This window comes from Zootoca vivipara, chromosome 1 (genome assembly GCF_963506605.1).
Source record: "Zootoca vivipara chromosome 1, rZooViv1.1, whole genome shotgun sequence".
Classification (NCBI taxonomy): Eukaryota; Metazoa; Chordata; class Lepidosauria; order Squamata; family Lacertidae; genus Zootoca; species Zootoca vivipara.
The window spans coordinates 51,407,377-51,427,008 of NC_083276.1; the positions used below are offsets into that span (position 1 = coordinate 51,407,377).

At 42.9% G+C, this 19,632-nt stretch overlaps 2 protein-coding genes across 4 annotated transcripts in view; one reads left to right on the forward strand and one right to left on the reverse strand.

The window, feature by feature from the left end:
• TP53I11 (tumor protein p53 inducible protein 11) overlaps nt 1-19,632 on the forward strand; it is a 92,866-nt gene that overhangs the window by 62,923 nt on the left and 10,311 nt on the right. The gene's annotated exons all lie outside the window — the stretch shown is intronic.
• TSPAN18 (tetraspanin 18) overlaps nt 1-19,632 on the reverse strand; it is a 157,455-nt gene that overhangs the window by 4,565 nt on the left and 133,258 nt on the right. For all 3 annotated transcript variants that reach the window (XM_035115894.2, XM_035115880.2, XM_035115886.2), the window contains 4 exons: nt 18,679-18,753; nt 4,553-4,651; nt 2,932-3,111; nt 773-856 (listed from right to left, as the gene is read on the reverse strand). In XM_035115894.2, the coding sequence (XP_034971785.1) occupies nt 773-856; nt 2,932-3,111; nt 4,553-4,651; nt 18,679-18,753 (438 nt within the window). The remainder of the gene's footprint in view (nt 1-772; nt 857-2,931; nt 3,112-4,552; nt 4,652-18,678; nt 18,754-19,632) is intronic.

Below are 19,632 nucleotides of genomic sequence, written 5' to 3' on the forward strand. Positions count from 1 at the left end.
ACAAACCATGGAACATTAGCATGGTTGCAATGTTAATTCAGCCCGTCTGTGGTTTATTTCCCAAACAGAGCTAATGGAGGGATGAAGTGAGATTATTCAAGTTGTAAGCTGCCCAGAGTGGCTGGGGAAACCCAGGCAGATGGGTGGGGTATAATAATAATAATAATAATAATAATAATAATAATAATAATAATAATAATGTTGTGTGTGTCAGCACATTACTTAGCATATGGAATTTAAAGCGAACCAGAGCTTGGCTTTAGCATTATATACAAGCAGTCAATATCCTTTTATTGTTCTGCTGAACTGTACAGCATTGGCCAATATCATTGGCTTATTAAAAAAATACATTTAAAAGTCCTCTTTGCTGGCATACTATCAAACATATGAATAACTTTCAAAATTAATAAGTAAATATATTTATTTTGATTTTACAATTTCGGGTAAATAAAACCCCTTGAATTCATTTTTGATGCGAATTCAGAATGAGCAAGTTCGTCATGTCTGATGCATCTATTGTTTACACTATGCCCAACAGCAGAGGGCAGTGTCTGATTATATTTTCTCCCTTCAAATAAATTCTTCCACTTTTAAACTACTACAGATAATATACAACTAAATTAGACAGGAAGATGTGGTGGGAAGCCTACAAAAATGAAACCACATGATTTATGGTGTTTAGCGTACCAACTCAAACTGCTTTCAGGTTTAATTTACAATTAAAAGGTATGCAAATTCTTTTAAAAAAGTAATAATGAAACCTCCACTATACCTCGATGGCTAATACGCCGATGGCAAGAGCTCCTGCAAGGTACACGTACGTTTCAAAGGAGTTAAGTATCACAGTGTAGCAGCCCTAGGAAGGAAGAAACTGCCATGAACTCATAGTCAAAGTGTTTCAGGGGTCATTTTTGATGACCTAGTAAGACATAAAATAACAGGTCCCTATTTAAGCATCCCTGGAGAAAGGAGCGTCCATTAAAAGTTCATTTTGACAGCATAGCCCATAGGGACACAAAAGCTGATCAGCTAAGCATAATCCAGGAGTTACAGCAAGGCTGACAGAAATAGAACTACAGAGACCCCATTTGTTCTACAGCAGGCATGTCAAACCTGCGGCCCTCCAGATGTTTTGGACTACAATTCCCATCTTCCCCAACCACTGGTCCTGCTAGCTAGGGATCATGGGAGTTGTAGGCCAAAACATCTGGAGGGCCGCAGGTTTGACATGCCTGTTCTACAGGATGCATAGATATGTAAACAGATGAACAAACACATTGCATTGCAAAGGAAAAAAGTTCAACAAGCGGACTTGAATTTCCTTTTTCAACCCAGCTCTGGAAATGCAAGTTCTTGAATTCCAGACACAGTCATTAATTAGTTTTACAATATTGAATGAGTCTAGACCAACTAGTATGTGTTTTCTGAGGTGCTCCCATCCTGACTTTTACCATCCTGAAGGCAGTCCTGTTAAGGGAAGTTTTAAATGTTGGATGTTTTATTGTGATTTTTAATATTCCGTCTGGGAGCTGCCCAGAGTGGCTGGGGAAACCCATCCAGATGGGTGGGGTGTAAATAAATTATGATGTTGATGGTGACGAAGCGGAACTGCAACATCTCCATTCTATGGCAATGAAAATCACAAAACTTGCCACCTTTAGAAGAAGTTCACGTCGTCCCTCTGGCTTGGCAAAATCTCAAGTTTTCAAACATTTTGCACAATCTATTCCTTTTAAGGGTGCACCACCAGGGCTCTGCAGAGGTTGGGCCACCCCTGTATCCACAGCCTCAGCAACAACAGCAAAACATAGGCAGGGGGGCAGGGCCTGATCCCTTTGCCAGCTCTGGGCTGGTGCATCTCTTAGCTTCAGGCCAGGCCCAATGCATGGCAGCTGTAAGACCACATCTTAAGGTCCAACTCAGCACCACCCTCTCCCTGCCCTCAGAACATGTAGGGACTTACCGCTGGCCACCATTGGTGGGGGAAATGTTAGTGGGCATCCTGCCCACCCAGCATGTTTGGCAGCAGGCTGGTTTAGTCACCAGAGTTGAGAGGAGGGACATCTCTATTCCATCCACACACCTACCCCACTAGACTGTGTTTGGATTGCTCTGCCTGCATCTACTCCAGCTTGCCTTGGATATAGATTACAATATCAAATCAGGGTAGGTAACTTAACAAAATTACATGCCGATAATGCTGAATCCTCAAGCCAATGGCATCACTCTTGGTTCTGCAAGTTGCCAAGCTGTATCAACCATTCTGGGTCCCTCCATTTCCTGCCCATGTTTCCTCATGTTTTGGCACTTTACTCCAAAATAATCTCTTGCTCACCACACACACCACACCTGCCCACAGGACTACTCACTCTCCCCTTGTACATTATTACATGGATCACTTAGCCTCTGTGCTTCTGCTGAACTTGAACAGCAGAGATTTTGCCTAGATGGCACTAGAAAGAAGAGGATATTCCTTGCAACTATTGGAACAAATAAGCTGCCCAAAAGAGCTGAGCAGGGACTGCCTTCACTACTTCTGCCATCTCTCAATCTCAGTTCCTCATCTGAAAAATGTGGGCAACAGTAAATCACACTGAAGGACTGTGGAAAGTATCACGAAAGATCATTGAACACTTTTGTTCCAGAGTGAAAAAGAAAAGGGCAAAGTCTACACCAGGCATCCCCAAACATTGGCCCTCCAGATGTTTTGGACTACATTTCCCATCATCCCTGACCACTGGTCCTGTTAGCTAGGGATCATAGGAGTTGTAGGCCAAAACATCTGGAGGGCCGCAGTTAGGGGATGCCTGGTCTACATCAGTTTTGGCACAAATATATATATATATATTAAGGGACTTTAAGTTGGGTGCTTGCACACACCATACGTTTTGCCCCCAAGAGTTTAAAATCCCATTTCTGGGTTGCCCTTACCTGTTGGTTTTGATACATATCATTACCCCTGAGACACTCTTCTTTGTTGATGAATGCTCCATTACGAGATTGGAGCTCCCGTCGGCAACAAGCTTCAGGAATTGCATCGTGTGAATACAGGGGACGAAGATGAGGTCCCGTTTCAAAATCTTCTGGACCATTGACACCACAGCAGCCAAACTAGCAGAGAGGAAAGGTGATTAAATAGTTGATACTGTCTCTCTGCAGCATAGGAGGCATCACAGAGCCCTTGAAAATAATATGAAACTTGAATGACAGAAGATGCATAGGAACCATCCCTATTCAAATGGATTCAGTATGGCATGCTGTGTGGCTTCTGCGGACATACAAACAACACACAATTCTAGATTCTCTCAAAGCTTTCCATGCTTCATCCCCCCCCCTTTCCTCTCCACCCACCCTTTTCAAAACCGCTTGTGACTAGCCATTAGGATTGCGAAGGCAAGCTTGAAACTGTGGGTGTAACATATGGCGCAATCTTCAAAGATCAAAGTTGGCTCAGGGGAGTTTCCAGTGCTCAGTCTTTAGTGCCCTGGATAGTTATTTGCTCTTTCTCATAATTAAGCAAGAAAAAGTAATTCTGCAAAATGAGCAAACATGTGGATGTAAAATCCACGTGGCTTCTACTGCATAATTCAGCCTCTCTTGGTGCAGAATGTAGGTTGCCTTGACACAGAATATACACACATCTCAATATTGCTTTTAAAACAGTGGAACAGCTTCCCTGGGAGTTTAAGACAGATAGAAAGGAAAACTACAACCCTTGCCTTAACACAGAATGAAAATGTTTCTCGTTGTTGTAATTAGTTTTATGGATAGTGGCCAATGTGATTTATCCAGTAGAATAAAACATCCTCTCCTGCCTGCCTATCTGCCCAAATCTTCCTGTAGCCGATGCTCCTTTGGCACAGCCAAATGTAATGTACAGAAGGACCCTCGGTTTATTTTTATTTTAAGTAATTAAATACTGTTGGTGCCTGACTGATGGGAGGATGAGATTAATATTTGACGATCTTCAGAACTAATGGACAAGCATTATGGTTAGTCTCCCTGTCTTCTTAATAATATAATGCTAAAATGAAAGCCATCACAACCTATTGTCACATCAGTTGCAGAGGACTATTAGAAAAGCATTTCAAATTCACCAGGATCCAGGAATAGCAGGGGTGGGCCACCTGTTGCCCTCCAGGTGTTGCTGGACTACAATTCCCATAATCCCTGGCCATTAGCCATGCTGGCTGGGTCTTATGGGAGTTGAAGCCCAATGGTGTCTCAAGAGCCACATTCCTTACCCCTGAGATAGGGCATGGAATCAGGCTTGATTGCAGACAATCCACTAGGCTGATGCAGCTGCACATGTGTAAAAGAAACCAGAAATACCAACCAGCTGTTTGTGAAGAAATTGGGAGTGGCATTTTGTCTGCCACCCGTTTTCTCCCCAACAAATGGATGGGAGTCATTACATTTTACGTCTTGGCCATTGTATTACATACCATACATATCTGTCTAGGCTTTGTAAGGCTACTTAAAGGTGACTAGTGATAATTCATTAGGGCTCAGGGTCCATCTGCAGTGATGCACTAGGCAAGCTACTACTCACTGTGATCATGACCGAGTTCCAGGTGGAAGAGAAGACGTCGGAGTCATTGTTGCCTTGATAGTGCTTCTTCAGTTCCTTTGTAAAAAACTCTCTGGTCAACTGCAACATATAGAATGAAGCAAAACGAGAAATGATTCGTGCCTGTTATTCAAAGTGCAGAAATATAGTGGCTAGCAGTGCTTAGATGCTGCCAATGCTCTGAGCACATCATAGATTAACCTTACAAGGTCGTCTTAATTTTTGTGACTGAGATGGGGTGCTAATTCCACATGGGTCTCGGATAGAATCATAGAGTTGGAAGAGACCACAAGGGCCATCCAGTCCAACCCCCTGCCAAGCAAGAAACACCATCAAAGCATTCCTGACAGATGGCTGTCAAGTCTCCGCTTAAAGACCTCCAAAGAAGGAGACTCCACCACACTCCTTGGCAGCAAATTCCACTGTCGAACAGCTAAGTGTGCATGCACACGAAAGCTCATACCAAAATAAAAACTTAGTTGGTCTTTAAGGTGCTACTGAAGGAATTTTTTTATGTTCTTCCTAATGTTTAGGTGGAATCTTCTTTCTTGTAGCTTGAATCCATTAGTCCGTGTCCGCTTCTCTGGAGCAGCAGAAAACAGCCTTTCACCCTCTTCTATATGACATCCTTTTATATACAGTATTTGAACATGGCTATCATATCACCCCTTGACCTTCTCTTCTCCAGGCTAAACATAGCCAGCACAAGAGATGCTTGCTAATAAATTGATAGGTGATCTATATCCTTTATTCTGAGCTGGGATAGAAAACGCCATGGCATGAGGGGGCTTTGTATTCCCTTGAAGTTTACTCACTCCTCCCACCTAATAATTTGAGAGAAAAGACTTCAGTTCAGTGGTGGAGCTTATGCTCTGCATGCAAAGATCCCAGGTAATGTTGGGAAACCCTGGAGAAATACTGTACTTTTTTCATGCACTCCCATCTCTTCCTCCAAAGCCAAGAGGGAGATGTCTGTCAAGTTTCGTTTCAGTTTAAAGTAATCTCAGCTTTGGTGTCGCATTTGAACCAGGAGGCCTGGTCAAAACTGTAAATGAACTTTAAAAGTACATCTGAACTAGACAGAAGCATTCCTTCCAGCCACTCAGGAGGAGGAGAGAAAAGGGGCAAGGGTGTGAACTCTATGCTTAGCTCAGGCTTGCCGAGCCTCATTCATGTAGTGCTACACCATGGTTTAGCTCTGTGTGTGAACAACCCCAGTGTTGTCTCATTCCACTGCTTCTCCAGTTTTACAGTCAGTAATTATACTTTAACACTGTACATGTTCAATGCTCATAACCGTTTGTTAATTGCATCTTCAACTGTCATGGTGAATGACAACTGCAAACCCCCCCCCCAAAAAAAACAGAAAATTGAATACCAGTTCAGGCCACTTCCCTCCTATAAAGGCTGGGAATACACTGAGAAGAATCTCAATTTAAATGATGGCAATTTGCTGAAAGCTGCTTGAACATAAGAGTACCCTCCGTGGTCACTGCTAGAACCATCTTTCTAGATCCCTCTTAGCGCTCATTCACAGATCCGTTTGTCCTGTACAAGCAAGGACCCAATGGGTTTTCGGCTTGTCTTGTGGCTTCTAGGCACGGGTCCAAGCATTTTTGCCTTAGTCCTGCCACTTTCCCATGGCAAACTCAGTCTTTGGTGCTAAATCGGAACCAAGGGCAATCTGCAGAAAACTTGTCTGTTCTGATTCAGCGCTAAACCACAGGTTTTCCTGGGGGAAAGCAGCAGTGTGGATGAGCCCTTAGTCATGCCAGAAGTATAGCAAAACAAATTTTAACCAGGTAGGTGAAAACACATGCACACATATAGCATTCTGACGCTTCTTCAGCATTTAAGCAGAATGAGCACTTAACAGTTAAGACTTAACAAGTTCTCAGTAATACAACATGTGCTACCAACACACTGGGGGGGGGGGGGTCATTTTACTTTTTATATTGTTTTCCCTGGAACTTTATTACTAAAATTAATGGAAATCCTGCAGACCTCACAGAACTTGCAGAGGGCTTGTTGAAGCTACACCTCCAGCAACTCCAATGTGAAGAGGCCAGGTTCCCTTCGAGTGGAAATGCCTATTAGTCATGCCGGATGGAGATTCTCCCCGGGGAAATAATGCGGCACCGTCAGGGGCCTCAGGGTTAGAAGGTGCCACTCCATGTGCTCCAGCATTGTGTTTCCCTTCCCTTCTTTTGCATAATTTACCCGCCCAGGCTCCCATCCTGCGGAGACAGCCGCCCAGACTTTTTATTGATGCTTGTCTGTTTCCTAAGTGCAGACTTTGAAACTAATATTACAGTTGGTAATAGTCCCAATTGGCTTCCTTTGACCAGTTCTGAAACAAAAGAGTCATTTGAATATAAAGTGAAACCTTTATTTTGACAGGCGTGATCCCAAAGGAAATGTTTGAGGTTTGTGTTTGTGATTTTTATGAGATTTGACCTAAAACAAAGCACAGCACTGGGATTGTGCTTATTGGCCAGAAAAGAAACTCCTTCCTTTCACTACTATAACATTTTGCTTTATTCCAAGTATCTGGACAAAGGTGGGGGTGGGGGGGTGGGGGGTAGGCAGTTAATAACAAAAGTCACACGGCTTATTTTCAGTGTTAAAAGAAATCCATAAAACAAAGCAGTCTAAAACCAGTAGCACTGACCAAGCACTGTTTCTCTCCTTTATTAGAGGTTTGTGTTAGGCTGCGAAGGTCTCTCTGTGTCCTGTCCTCACTGCATAAAAATACAGTGGTACCTCTACTTACGAGTAACTCTACTTACGAATGTTTCTACTTACGAATGGAGCTCCGTCCGCCATCTTGGATGCGGTTTAGATAGGATTTTTTCTACTTACGAATTTTTAGATAGGGTTGCTTCAACTTACAAATTTTTTCTCCCAATGCAGTCCTATGGGATTCTACTTACAATTTTTTCTGACTTACGAATGTGCATTTGGAACGCATTAAATTCGTAAGTAGAGGTACCACTGTACTTGAATTAATAGATGCAGCATTCTGTAGTGATGCTGTGAGTCTCATAATTACCTATGTCAGCATACAAATTTGGCACTCTTGGATTGTGTACTTTTATTCCAAGCAGACCTCCCTCGAGATTGGTATGCAAACTGAGCTGAAAAAGAACTGCTTGGGGGCCCAGGGAGAAAATAGGATCCTCCACCCACCTCCTTAACTGCCTGCTGCTGTAGCAGGGAGAAAAATCTCCCTCCCCATCTTCTCATTTCCTCCCCATCCCAAAACTCCCCTTGTGCTTGGGATGCTCCTATATTATAGAAGGAAGGAAGGGGGTGAAGAGAGGAGGTGATAAAGAAAGCAGCTTCTCTCCCAACTATAAGAACAGGTAAATTTTGAAATGACAAGAAAAAAAGAACTGCTGCCAGTCCCAATATGAACTTGACCTCGTATAATTGTTAAACGAGGATATGGAACTGGATATGGAACAACTGATTGGTTCAAAATTGGGAAAGGAGTATAATTGTTAAACATCTTGGAGAGTGAAGTCAAATGGGCCTTAGAAAGCACTGCTAATAACAAGGCCAGTGGAAGTGATGATATTCCAGCTGAACTGTTTAAAATTTTAAAAGATGATGCTGTTAAGGTGCTACACCCAATATGCCAGCAAGTTTGGAAAACTCAGCAATGGCCAGAGGATTGGAGAAGATCAGTCTACATCCCAATTCCAAAGAAGGGCAGTGCCAAAGAATGCTCCAACTACCGCACAATTGCGCTCATTTCACACGCTAGCAAGGTTATGCTTAAAATTCTACAAGGCAGGCTTAGGCAGTATGTGGACCGAGAACTCCCAGAAGTGCAAGCTGGATTTCGAAAGGGCAGAGGAACCAGAGACCAAATAGCAAACATGCGCTGGATTATGGAGAAAGCTAGAGAGTTCCAGAAAAACGTCTACTTCTGCTTCATTGACTATGCAAAAGCCTTTGACTGTGTCGACCACAGCAAACTATGGCAAGTTCTTAAAGAAATGGGAGTGCCTGATCACCTCATCTGTCTCCTGAGAAATCTCTATGTGGGACAAGAAGCTACAGTTAGAACTGGATATGGAACAACTGATTGGTTCAAAATTGGGAAAGGAGTACGACAAAGTTGTATATTGTCTCCCTGCTTATTTAACTTATATGCAGAATTCATCATGCGAAAGGCTGGACTAGATGAATCCCAAACCGGAATTAAGATTGCTGGAAGAAATATCAACAACCTCAGATATGCAGATGACACAACCTTGATGGCAGAAAGTGAGGAGGAATTAAAGAACCTTTTAATGAGGGTGAAAGAGGAGAGCGCAAAATATGGTCTGAAGCTCAACATCAAAAAAACCAAGATCATGGCCACTGGTCCCATCACCTCCTGGCAAATAGAAGGGGAAGAAATGGAGGCAGTGAGAGATTTTACTTTCTTGGGCTCCTTGATCACTGCAGATGGTGACAGCAGTCACAAAATTAAAAGACGCCTGCTTCTTGGGAGAAAAGCAATGACAAACCTAGACAGCATCTTAAAAAGCAGAGACATCACCTTGCCGACAAAGGTCCGTATAGTTAAAGCTATGGTTTTCCCAGTAGTGATGTATGGAAGTGAGAGCTGGACCATAAAGAAGGCTGATCGCCGAAGAATTGATGCTTTTGAATTATGGTGCTGGAGGAGACTCTTGAGAGTCCCATGGACTGCAAGAAGATCAAACCTATCCATTCTTAAGGAAATCAGCCCTGAGTGCACCCTGGAAGGACAGATCGTGAAGCTGAGGCTCCAATACTTTGGCCACCTCATGAGAAGAGAAGAATACTTGGAAAAGACCCTGATGTTGGGAAAGATTGAGGGCACTAGGAGAAGGGGACGACAGAGGACAAGATGGTTGGACAGTGTTCTCGCAGCTACGAACATGAGTTTGACCAAACTGCGGGAGGCAGTGCAAGACAGGAGTGCCTGGCGTGCTATGGTCCATGGGGTCACGAAGAGTCGGACACGACTAAACGACTAAACAACAACAACAACAATTGTTAAACAGCAGAAAAGTTATTCAGCAGGTATTGCTACTGATATGAAAGCTGAAATGAATTGGGAGAAGCATCACCCTGGCATATAGCTACCGGTATTACTGTGAGCTTTCTGAAAGGCAACACTTGGCACATGATGTGGGGAAGGTCATTTCTCTCAAAAGGATCCAGACTGATCTAAGCAGAGTAGGAAGAATGGATCCTTCCACAGCTACTACAAAGCTTGTTTATCTTCTTCCAATTGAGAGCACATCCACCACCTTAATATGCTGATCTTCCTAATGAGGTATTTTAGTAAGCTATGGCAGTTATTGAGGGAAAAACAGCCTCCAGCTGCTACTAGATGAGCCTCACAAGTGGCAAATAGCACCTAGCAGCAATTGTTGTAGTGCTGTCACTTGTAAGAGAACAACCTTTCACATGTCTCTTACTATGGGACTTGCCCGTGATCTATTTAGAGGAGAAAACATCACTTTCTGTGGTGTTGGTGTTGGTGGTGAATCAACAATCACAAGTCTTCAGCCTCAACATTCATTTCATTTTTAATAAGACTCAAGGTGGTTTTTGCTCTTTCACTTTGAAAACCAGTTTGTTTTTAACATTGTTTTAAACCTCTAAACCAGGCATCCCCAAACTTCGGCCCTCCAGATGTTTTGGACTACAATTCCCATCATCCCTGACCACTGGTCCTGTTAGCTAGGGATCATGGGAGTTGTAGGCCAAAACATCTGGAGGGCCGCAGTTTGGGGATGCCTGCTCTAAACTGTGAACTCTTCTCAACTGTTGCTGACTCTCCCTCGTTGCTCCCCTCTCAGTTCTCTTCTCCAGCCCTCCGAGCTTTATTCAAGGGAAGGATCTTCTCCTCTCACAGCTTCAGCCATTTGAAACCGAATCCTTGCCTGTCTGCTTCACTGCAATCTGCCCTATTTCAAATCTCAGCAGATAACATCTCTCTTAAGCCTTGTTGTTGGTACTTAATTTCTTCCTTTCCCTCTGCTATTAATTATTTACCTCTAACTATATAATTTAACCCCATATAGTGTTGCGAGAGCTTTGGACACAAGATGTTGTACAAGGAAAAGTTGTGTGCACCATAAGGCAGACAGTGAAGCGTCTATCAATTACATCTGTCTCAAGAGGGAGATGGGCTATGCAGAGCATTAACCATAATACCACCTCACAAGCCAATAAGCTAATAAGGAAGTGCGGCTGCATCTACACTGAACGGTGCAGCACTCAAAGAAATAATTTCTACACTTGCCAGGATATTCAATATCCTTTCACTCTGATCTGTTACTTCAGCACAACTAATTACCTTCAACTTTCTACCTCCATCACCATATTTTGGCCTCAGTAACAGTAGGCCAAAACATTATTACACTCCAAATATTTATCTTATGGAATATTTATCCACCCAGTTAGTTGATGTAGCAACACCACACAATTGACACTGAACCAAAGGGATGGTGCACATGGCACACAGCTGTGTTCAGGTGGTAATTCTGGGCCAATCGGCCACCCCTGCCTGCCAAACAAACCTTCGCACCTCACAGGTTTATGCTGGTTTTTAAGGAAGCATTGTGCACCAAGGTATTGTCACTAGGTCAGGGATAGCTCATGTGGTTCCCTCCAGATGTTGTGAACTACTACTCCTATCAACCCCAACCACTGGCCATGCTGGCTGGAGCTGATGGTAGTTGTAGTCCACAACATCTGATGGGGAAAGGCCACAGCTTTGCATGTGATAGGTTTCTGGTTCAATCCCCAGCATTTCCAAAAAGACTCCCCTGTCTGAAATCCCAGAAAGCTGCTGCCAGTCAGTATAGATTCTAAACTGTAGACGATACTGAGATACATGGACCAAGAGTCTTACTCTGTATGAGATAGCTTCCTATGATCATATGCAACCTTCTGCAGAGTCTCTTCTCCAGGTTCCCCCTACCTGAATGCAGCCTGTGCATATGGTACCCTATTTATAGCAAAGAAAAGACCGATATTTTGGGTGGTGCTGTGGTCTAAACCACTGCGCCTAGGGCTTGCCGATCGGAAGGTTGGTGGTTTGAATCCCTGCGATGGGGTGAGCGCCCGTTGTTCGGTCCCAGCTCCTGCCAACCTAGCAGTTCAAAAGCACGCAGTTGCAAGTAGATAAATAGGTACCACTCCAGCAGGAAGGTAAACGGCGTTTCTGTGCGCTGCTCTGGTTTCGCCAGAAGTGGCTTAGTCATGCTGGCCACAAGACCCGGAAAAACTGTCTGTGGACAAATGTCAGCTCCCTCGGCCAGTAAAGCGAGATGAGCACTGCAACCCCAGAGTTGTTTGTGGCTGGGCCTAACGGTCAGGGGTCCTTTACCTATAAAGACCTATTTATATCTCTGTGCTTCACCCTCTAAGGATATGCACTTATTTGATTCTTTTATTGCTTCTGAATTATATGTTATGTATTTTTATGATACTGTTTTTATTATAAACTACCCTGGCAATTTTATCCTAAATGTACAGAAGAGATATATAATAGACTATACCTTTAAGAATAGCATGGGCAGCACATGTCCTACTCAGGGCTGGCCCTAAGGCAAGGCTGGGTGGCGCAGTGCGCCAGGCCGCTAGGCTGCGAGGGGGGCGCCGGGCTGCGCGCCACGCCCACAGACAGCCGCGCTCGGAAATGGGGGGGGGGGCGGCGGAGACAAAGTTCGCACCATGGCACCAGGGCACCAGATATGCTTAAGACGGCCCTGGTCCTACTTGTCCTGCTAGCATCCCTGCTAATATGGCAGATTGGGCTGGCTCAACTACAATGGGAACACAAGAGGCTACTTGGGGCAGCAATACATTTAGGGGAGTCAGTGGAGACTATGTGATCTAAGTGGTGCGTTCCATAGTCCCTTGCAAAGTGGCAGAAGATGCTTTGGCCACAGTGCTAATATCAGAAAGACCAGCAAGTGTGCCCCAATAGCCATTGAAAAATACAACAATTCGAGGTTCCGGTTTCCGCCGGCAGGAATGGCGGACCTGTTTTCCATCCCTCTGACCTTCGTAAGGAATTTGGCGGTTGCTAGGGGAGTAAATGGCAACCCCCTACCCTCTCCGGGGGTTACGGAGAGGGGCCGCTGGCCCGCGATGCCCCCAGACCCACTCCGACTGTTTATGGAGTGGGGGGGAGCTTGGGCTGAAAAGCACTTACGAGGGCCAGGACTCCCGGACGCTAATCTGCATGGCGGGGATTTCCATGGTTAAAGAAGATAATTAGGCTTAAATCTATGGACATACTTCAGAAGGAGGGGAAGAAGCGCTGTTTACTGCTGAGAAATCTATGCTGCTGAGGGAGAGGAGTTAAAGGCTGTATATCATCTGGAAGAAGGATTGATGGGGACGGAGCGATAAGGGAATGGAGTTTTATTTTTCTTCATATGAGTTACTTCGTACCTTCCCAGACGCGATGTCCTGGCTTGTTTGGAGTGAAAGAGAAGCAAAAGACTGTGTGAGTTGAACTTTATAAACTGTTGTTACTGAGCATATTTTTTAAAGATGTGGAGTTGCCGATGAGAAAAGCCCCCCCCCCTAGTCGGACGGAAGAAGTCCTGGACGCGTTCGGAGGATTTATGAGCTGTGACGCACTTTGAATTGGAGCAGCGACCTGAAGCTAAGTTCAGCTATAGGGCAAGGAGATCCATTAATTTACCAAGAGTTTATGGTTTGATGTTTGGGTCTTCTGCCTGGAAAAGCTGTAAATTTTATAAAGATCGTTAATCTTCATGGCTATGAGAGAAAACGAAAGTGATTTGAGCTTTTTAAGATGGCGCTGCTTCGACGCAACAGGGAGCTCCAGACTAAGAAGATTTATGGGGAGGCTGGACTGATTAACCCACACAGGAGAAAGAACATTTGTGAAACCTCGTTTGATATTTATCTCAGCAGCTGGGAAACAATCGGTTGAAAGTGGAAAACATCTATGTGACTGTAAGGGGAAGATCTGGATTATTATGAACTTGGAGGACGATTTGAACTTTAGAAAAAAGATGGCAGTGGACGGTTGCGAGGAATCCCCAATTTCTTGAAGCATGGGAACCCAAATAAAAAACTCTTTAGACGATTTGGCATAACATTCGGTTTGATTGATATATATATGTGTATAATTTGAAATAATGAATGTGATATAATTGGTTTTAATTGGAAAATTAATAAAATATTTTTTTTTTAAAAAAAAGAAAAATACAACAATTCTAGAATATGCTTCTCAGAATGCTCAGTGAGGCTCCTTGCAGTCATAAAGTGTCACACCCACCCAGCCAAGTACAGGCATATGTTGAAAACTTAGGGTAGTTTGCACAGCCACACCCATAGTCTATTCTTTTGGTTTCCCTCCCTTAATGCTGCAACATGCTCAAAAACACTGTACAATCACAGGAAAGCATATCCCCATTGTTCATAGGCACACAGAAAGAAAAAACATGCACACCTGGACTGGTGATACCTAAATGTGTAGCGTAACAGCTTGTGCAAGTGTGTGGTTTCCCTCTACTATGTGTGAGGTCTTCTATTTGCGCTGTCCTGAAAGAAGTCAACAAATTCAGAAAACAAGAGCTGTATTGACCAGACCCCAACAGATCCCCAGGAAGTGGTCGCTATTTATAGATCAATAGCTGTTGCCACCAAGACAAAATTACGCTTTCTCCCTGCCTGTTCTACTTGAAATAGGGTATCTAAAACTCCTTACAAAGTGCAGTTCTTTCCCTTCTGTTCAATTGCAGGGAATACCAGCTGAGAAGAGAGACATTATTTCCTTCTAACCTTTGGACAGCTATGACTTTTTCAGCATTGACTTTCTAAACCTCATTTCTTTACTTATTTTGAGGTCTTTTTTAAAAATAATAATAATGGTGAAAACATAGTCTCTTTGGGAAAAATTAAACTGATGTTAAATCCTTGTTAAGTCTGCTGCAAGGTTACTCTATACTTGCTCCCTCATTAATTTCTTCTGTATAAAACACAAACTACAATTAGTCCTGTCAAACCATTAAAACGCTTTAAAGAAGAAGAAGAAGAAGAAGAAGAAGAAGAAGAAGAAGAAGAAGAAGAAGAAGAAGAAGAAGAAGAAGATTGTTCTGCTTTCAACAGATTCATTAACGGGAGCAACCAACTGAAATACTGCAATATATTACTACAGGTAAAGATCTTGAAGATCTTGAAAGGAAAGGAAATACATTTTTCTCTAAGTCACAAAGCAAAGTACATACAGTGGTACCTCGGGTTAAGAACTTAATTCGTTCCAGAGGTCTGTTCTTAACCTGAAACAGTTCTTAACCTGAGGCCATAGCTGCCAAGTTTTCCCTTTTCTCGCGAGGAAGCCTATTCAGCATAAGGGAAAATCCCTTTAAAAAAGGGATAACTTGGCAGCTATGCCTGAGGCACACTTTCGTTAATGGGGCCTCAGCCTCCTGCTGCCGCTGTGCTGCTGGTGCACGATTTCCATTCTTATCCTGGGGCAAAGTTCCTAACCTGGAGCAACCACTTCCTGGTTAGCTGAGTTTGTAACCGGAGTCTCTATAACCTGAGGTACCACTGTATTGTTTAAGGAAATAAACCCATGGAAACAGAGGTAATAACACATGTCCCTGATAGCATTGGCACCCAAACACAAGAGGATATAAGCAATAGAATGTGAACTCCACTTTGGAGTAAAAAAGCCCCTAGGGTTCTTGTTCAACTAAATTGTTGTGCTAGCAGAAGCCAGCTCAATGATTCGCACTAGTGCAATGAGCGCCTTTCTTTCCATGTCCTCCCCAAATATGCTCTGGAGCAGGCATCCCCAAACTGCGGCCCTCCAGATGTTTTGGCCTACAACTCCCATGATCCCTAGCTAACAGGACCAGTGGTCGGGGAAGATGGGAATTGTAGTCCAAAACATCTGGAGGGCCGAAGTTTGGGGATGCCTGCTCTGGAGGGTCAAGAGAAGCCTCAGAGCAATGCACAGCTGGAGGACAGGAGAGATTATGGACATCAAGAGACAACTTGCCAGATGGAACAAAGAACTGGGAATATTTGTGGGTGGGGAGTACGTCCAAGGTTCTCAGGGCTGTTCTGACAAACAATTAGAAGTATTGAATACTGGAAGTGGGTTCCAACTGCAAAATGAAATAAAGATACAGATCTGAGCCCTGTTGGAGATACACCACCACAATCTTGATTTTTTTTGGTTACAGGTAGGTAGCCGTGTTGGTCTGGATCGAAGTAAAATAAAAAAAAATTCCTTCAGTAGCACCTTAAAGACCAACTAAGTTTTTATTTTGGTATGAGCTTTCGTGTATCTGAAGAAGTGTGCATGCACACGAAAGCTCATACCAAAATAAAAACTTAGTTGGTCTTTAAGGTGCTACTGAAGGAATTTTTTTTGATTTTTTTTGCACAAGATCAAGCTACTGGATTTCAGCCTGGATTTCATTGTGACCACTGTACAACGTAAGTAATGTGTGCAATTCACTTCCACAGTCCATAGAAACATAGGAAGCTGCCTTACACTGAGTCAGACCAGCAACTTTTCAGGGTTTCAAGCAGGAATGTCTACTTCTACCTAGAGATTCCAAGGATTGAAACTGGGACTTTCTGTAGTTGCTTTACAACTGAGCCTTTCCAAATTTATGTGTTTAATCAGTCACATAAACCTGCAACAACAACTTCCTAAATCTGCATATATTAAAAAAGCACCAAACTGATGGTAGAAAGCTTAGTAATAATGTTACTACAGTATGTGTCATTATTGTTAGTAACAATTATTTAGCCATCACAAAGGGTGTTAAGAAAGCAATAAATTAGCAACAGGGAGCTGCAGAATTTGCAAAGTCCTTGAGAGAGATGGGCCAAAACTTGTACAGTATCTTGGAAGGAAAGAATCTAAGAGGGAGGCAGGGAGAGGTGATATGGGCAGAATAAAGTAACAGAAGAATGAGCTCATTGGTAACACTGCGAATCATACAGTTGATATCAGAAAGGGCAGAGAAAAATGAAGAGTGACTAGAATGGAAAGTTTAATACTCACACAGGCCTTTTCCCATCTGCCCTGACGGGGTCCTGACTGACTCCAACTACAAAAGCTGAGGTTGCTGTACAGACTCTTAGGCTAGGGTCTTGTTTGGAAGAGGGTGTTGTGGTTGGGGGGTTATCGCTGTTCATTTTTGTATCTTTATTTTAGCCCTTGTGATTTATGTGGAAATGGTTTGGTTGAGTTGTGCATTTTTTAAAAAAATGTTTATTATGACTACTTTTGTTATGTTGTAGTTATGTATTTTTTTCATGTGGTAAGCAACCTTGAGCATGGTTTGAACTGTGGAAAGGTGGCATCCAAATAAAATTATATATGCAGGTATATGTATGTTTCTACATGGGCAGGGGAAATCTTACGTTTTCTTGTACCTCAAGTGAAAGGTATATGTTTCAGACACACCATTATTCAAGCTCCCACAGCAGTGAACCAAAATGCCTCTTGGAAGCTTACACTGCAGCTTACTGCAGAACACAATGGGCTCTTGGGGCTTGCAATGTTTTTTTTAAAATCAAACCACCTACCGGTACTTCCTTAAACACAGGGGGAATTAAAAGCAAGCCCTGTGTTTATAGAGCATTGAGTTACACTATGCCAAAGTTTCTGTCCACAGGCTCCTTTGTGTCATTCTCATTCTCACCCTATTAGTGAATACTTTGTTTTTCTGCCATTCACACAGGTTTATTTGCTAAATGTCTCTATCTTTAGCTCTTCTTTAAAAAAAACACCACACACACAGAGAGAGAAATGAGTTCTGCAGATTTGTGCCAGAAAACAGCCAAATAAATGCAAAGCAAAATACAAAAGCAAAGTAAAAATGTTGCAGGAAATTGAAATGGCCAAATAGAACAATGGACAAAAGCAACAGAAGTCACACAGGACACCCCAGCTAACTTAGGCTATGTAAGGTGTAAATGTGGGTTTCCTGTGTTCACAACTGCAACAAGAAAACAGGTGAAAGCTAAAAAAGGAGAAGTATCTCATGTCTGCCTATTTTGCAAGTCAACACTTACAGGAGAGTTCCTAAGGAAGTGGGTGTTCCTAGGAAGCTTTGGTCATTGCTCCAAGTCTCCCACCCCCAACTGAGGACCCCCCCACACAAATGTAAAAGCAAAACCCACCAATCCCTTTGTTTAGGAATGTGTAGTTGTCTTTTTGTATTTTGTTTTGCATCACAGAGAACTGTGGGTAAATCTGCACTCCTGAACTTGCTTGCAGTTGGATTTTGCAATTCAGTTTTGGTAAGCAGAAGGTATGCACAAAAATATGGGTTTAATGGACAATATGCATACATAATACATATTTTATGAGGAACATGCATTGAAAATACATACAAGTAAAAAGTGTGTGTTTTACATAAGAAATGCATACATTTCAAATGTAGATTTTTGTGTGCATTCTTTTGAAAAACTCACACAAATAAAGATGGAATGGACTTGTGATGGGGCATCAGCTTAGTCCATCCCCTAGAGAAGAGAAAAATGACAGTCTAAATATGATAGCAGTTTTGTTAAAGGAATGTGTGGTCTATCTGAGCTGATTTAAAGCTGTGTTTTCAGTACAGGTGGTACTGGAAAGATAAGCATTGCACTGCAGTCTTGGAAAAACATACATATTACAGATTCCTCATCCTGGCACAATGAAATAACTTATGATGAATTTACCTCTTTCTGTCCTGCTGTGAGCTATGTGCCTTTAACCTCTCGAACTATTAATTTTGTCTCTGATCTATGAAACTAAAGCTAATTCAATTTTAATGAGGATGAATTTTTTTTAAGTATGAGCCTGCATAAGCTCCTTAACTCTGGAAACCTTTGGGGAGCATGTTATCTCCTCTACACATAAACCATCTACTTGACACAAGTTTCTTTTGCTTGCATTCAACAAGTGACTGCATACTGTTCAGACCAGGAGTAATAATGGGAATGATGGCCCCACTGCCATACTAACAGATATCAACTCAGCAAGCTTATAACCTTCTAACTTGAAGTCCACCTGAACCAAAATCTGCAGGGTGCCATGCTGACATTGTAATACTTACATTTTCTCTAAAGATAAAAGCCAGGATCGCAGCTGAGAGTTCTGCCAGGAAGATTAGCAAAATAAACATGAAGAACTGAAAGAGAGAAAGAGAAAGGCAGACAAATCACTGTATATCTACAGCAAACAGCTGGGACAGAATCTCTCAAAATAATCAAAACGATAAATCGAGCTGAGTGAGGAATTTGTCCTCAGCATGCAAAGGAAATCTACAGCTACACCATAAGAAATCTGCTAAATCCATAGATCAACAAAACATCCAGGGACATGCCAGACAGCAAAACTGCAAGGCTCTACTTTACAAACCATTCAGCTGATCAGATGGATTCACTGTTGATCATACCAACTGACTTAAAATCCCCTGCTCTCTGGCCTCTCTGCCCCCATCACTTTGACATAGACCAGGCATCCCCAAACTTCAGCCCTCCAGATGTTTTGGACTACAATTCCTATCTTCCCCAACCACTGGTCCTGTTAGATAGGGATCATGGGAGTTGTAGGCCAAAACATCTGGAGGGTCACAGTTTGGGGATGCCTGACATAGAGTTTCTGCCCCAGAGTCACTGGGCAAATTATTACTATTATTTATGAAATGTCTATACTGTCCTTCATCCAAGGACCACGGGGCGGTTTACAATAAAGAAACACACAAAACATAACATAGTAACAAACAATAACAATAACCACACTCTCACACGGAGAAAAAGACCACCCGCAGCTTCATTATCCAAAGGTATGGGAGAAGACTTTCTCAGCCTCATCTCCTCATCTGTATCTGCAAATAATACCGTGACTTGCCTACTGGAATGTTTTGAGGATCAAGCTAAACATGAAACTCATCACGTAGTCTGCCCTTGTCTAGCTGCTGGCTTGGGGGAACAGGACTGGGACTGCAGCCAGGGGGATGAGTGCATTAATCACCTGAACCTGCTATTTAGAATGAGAGGAAAGTTCC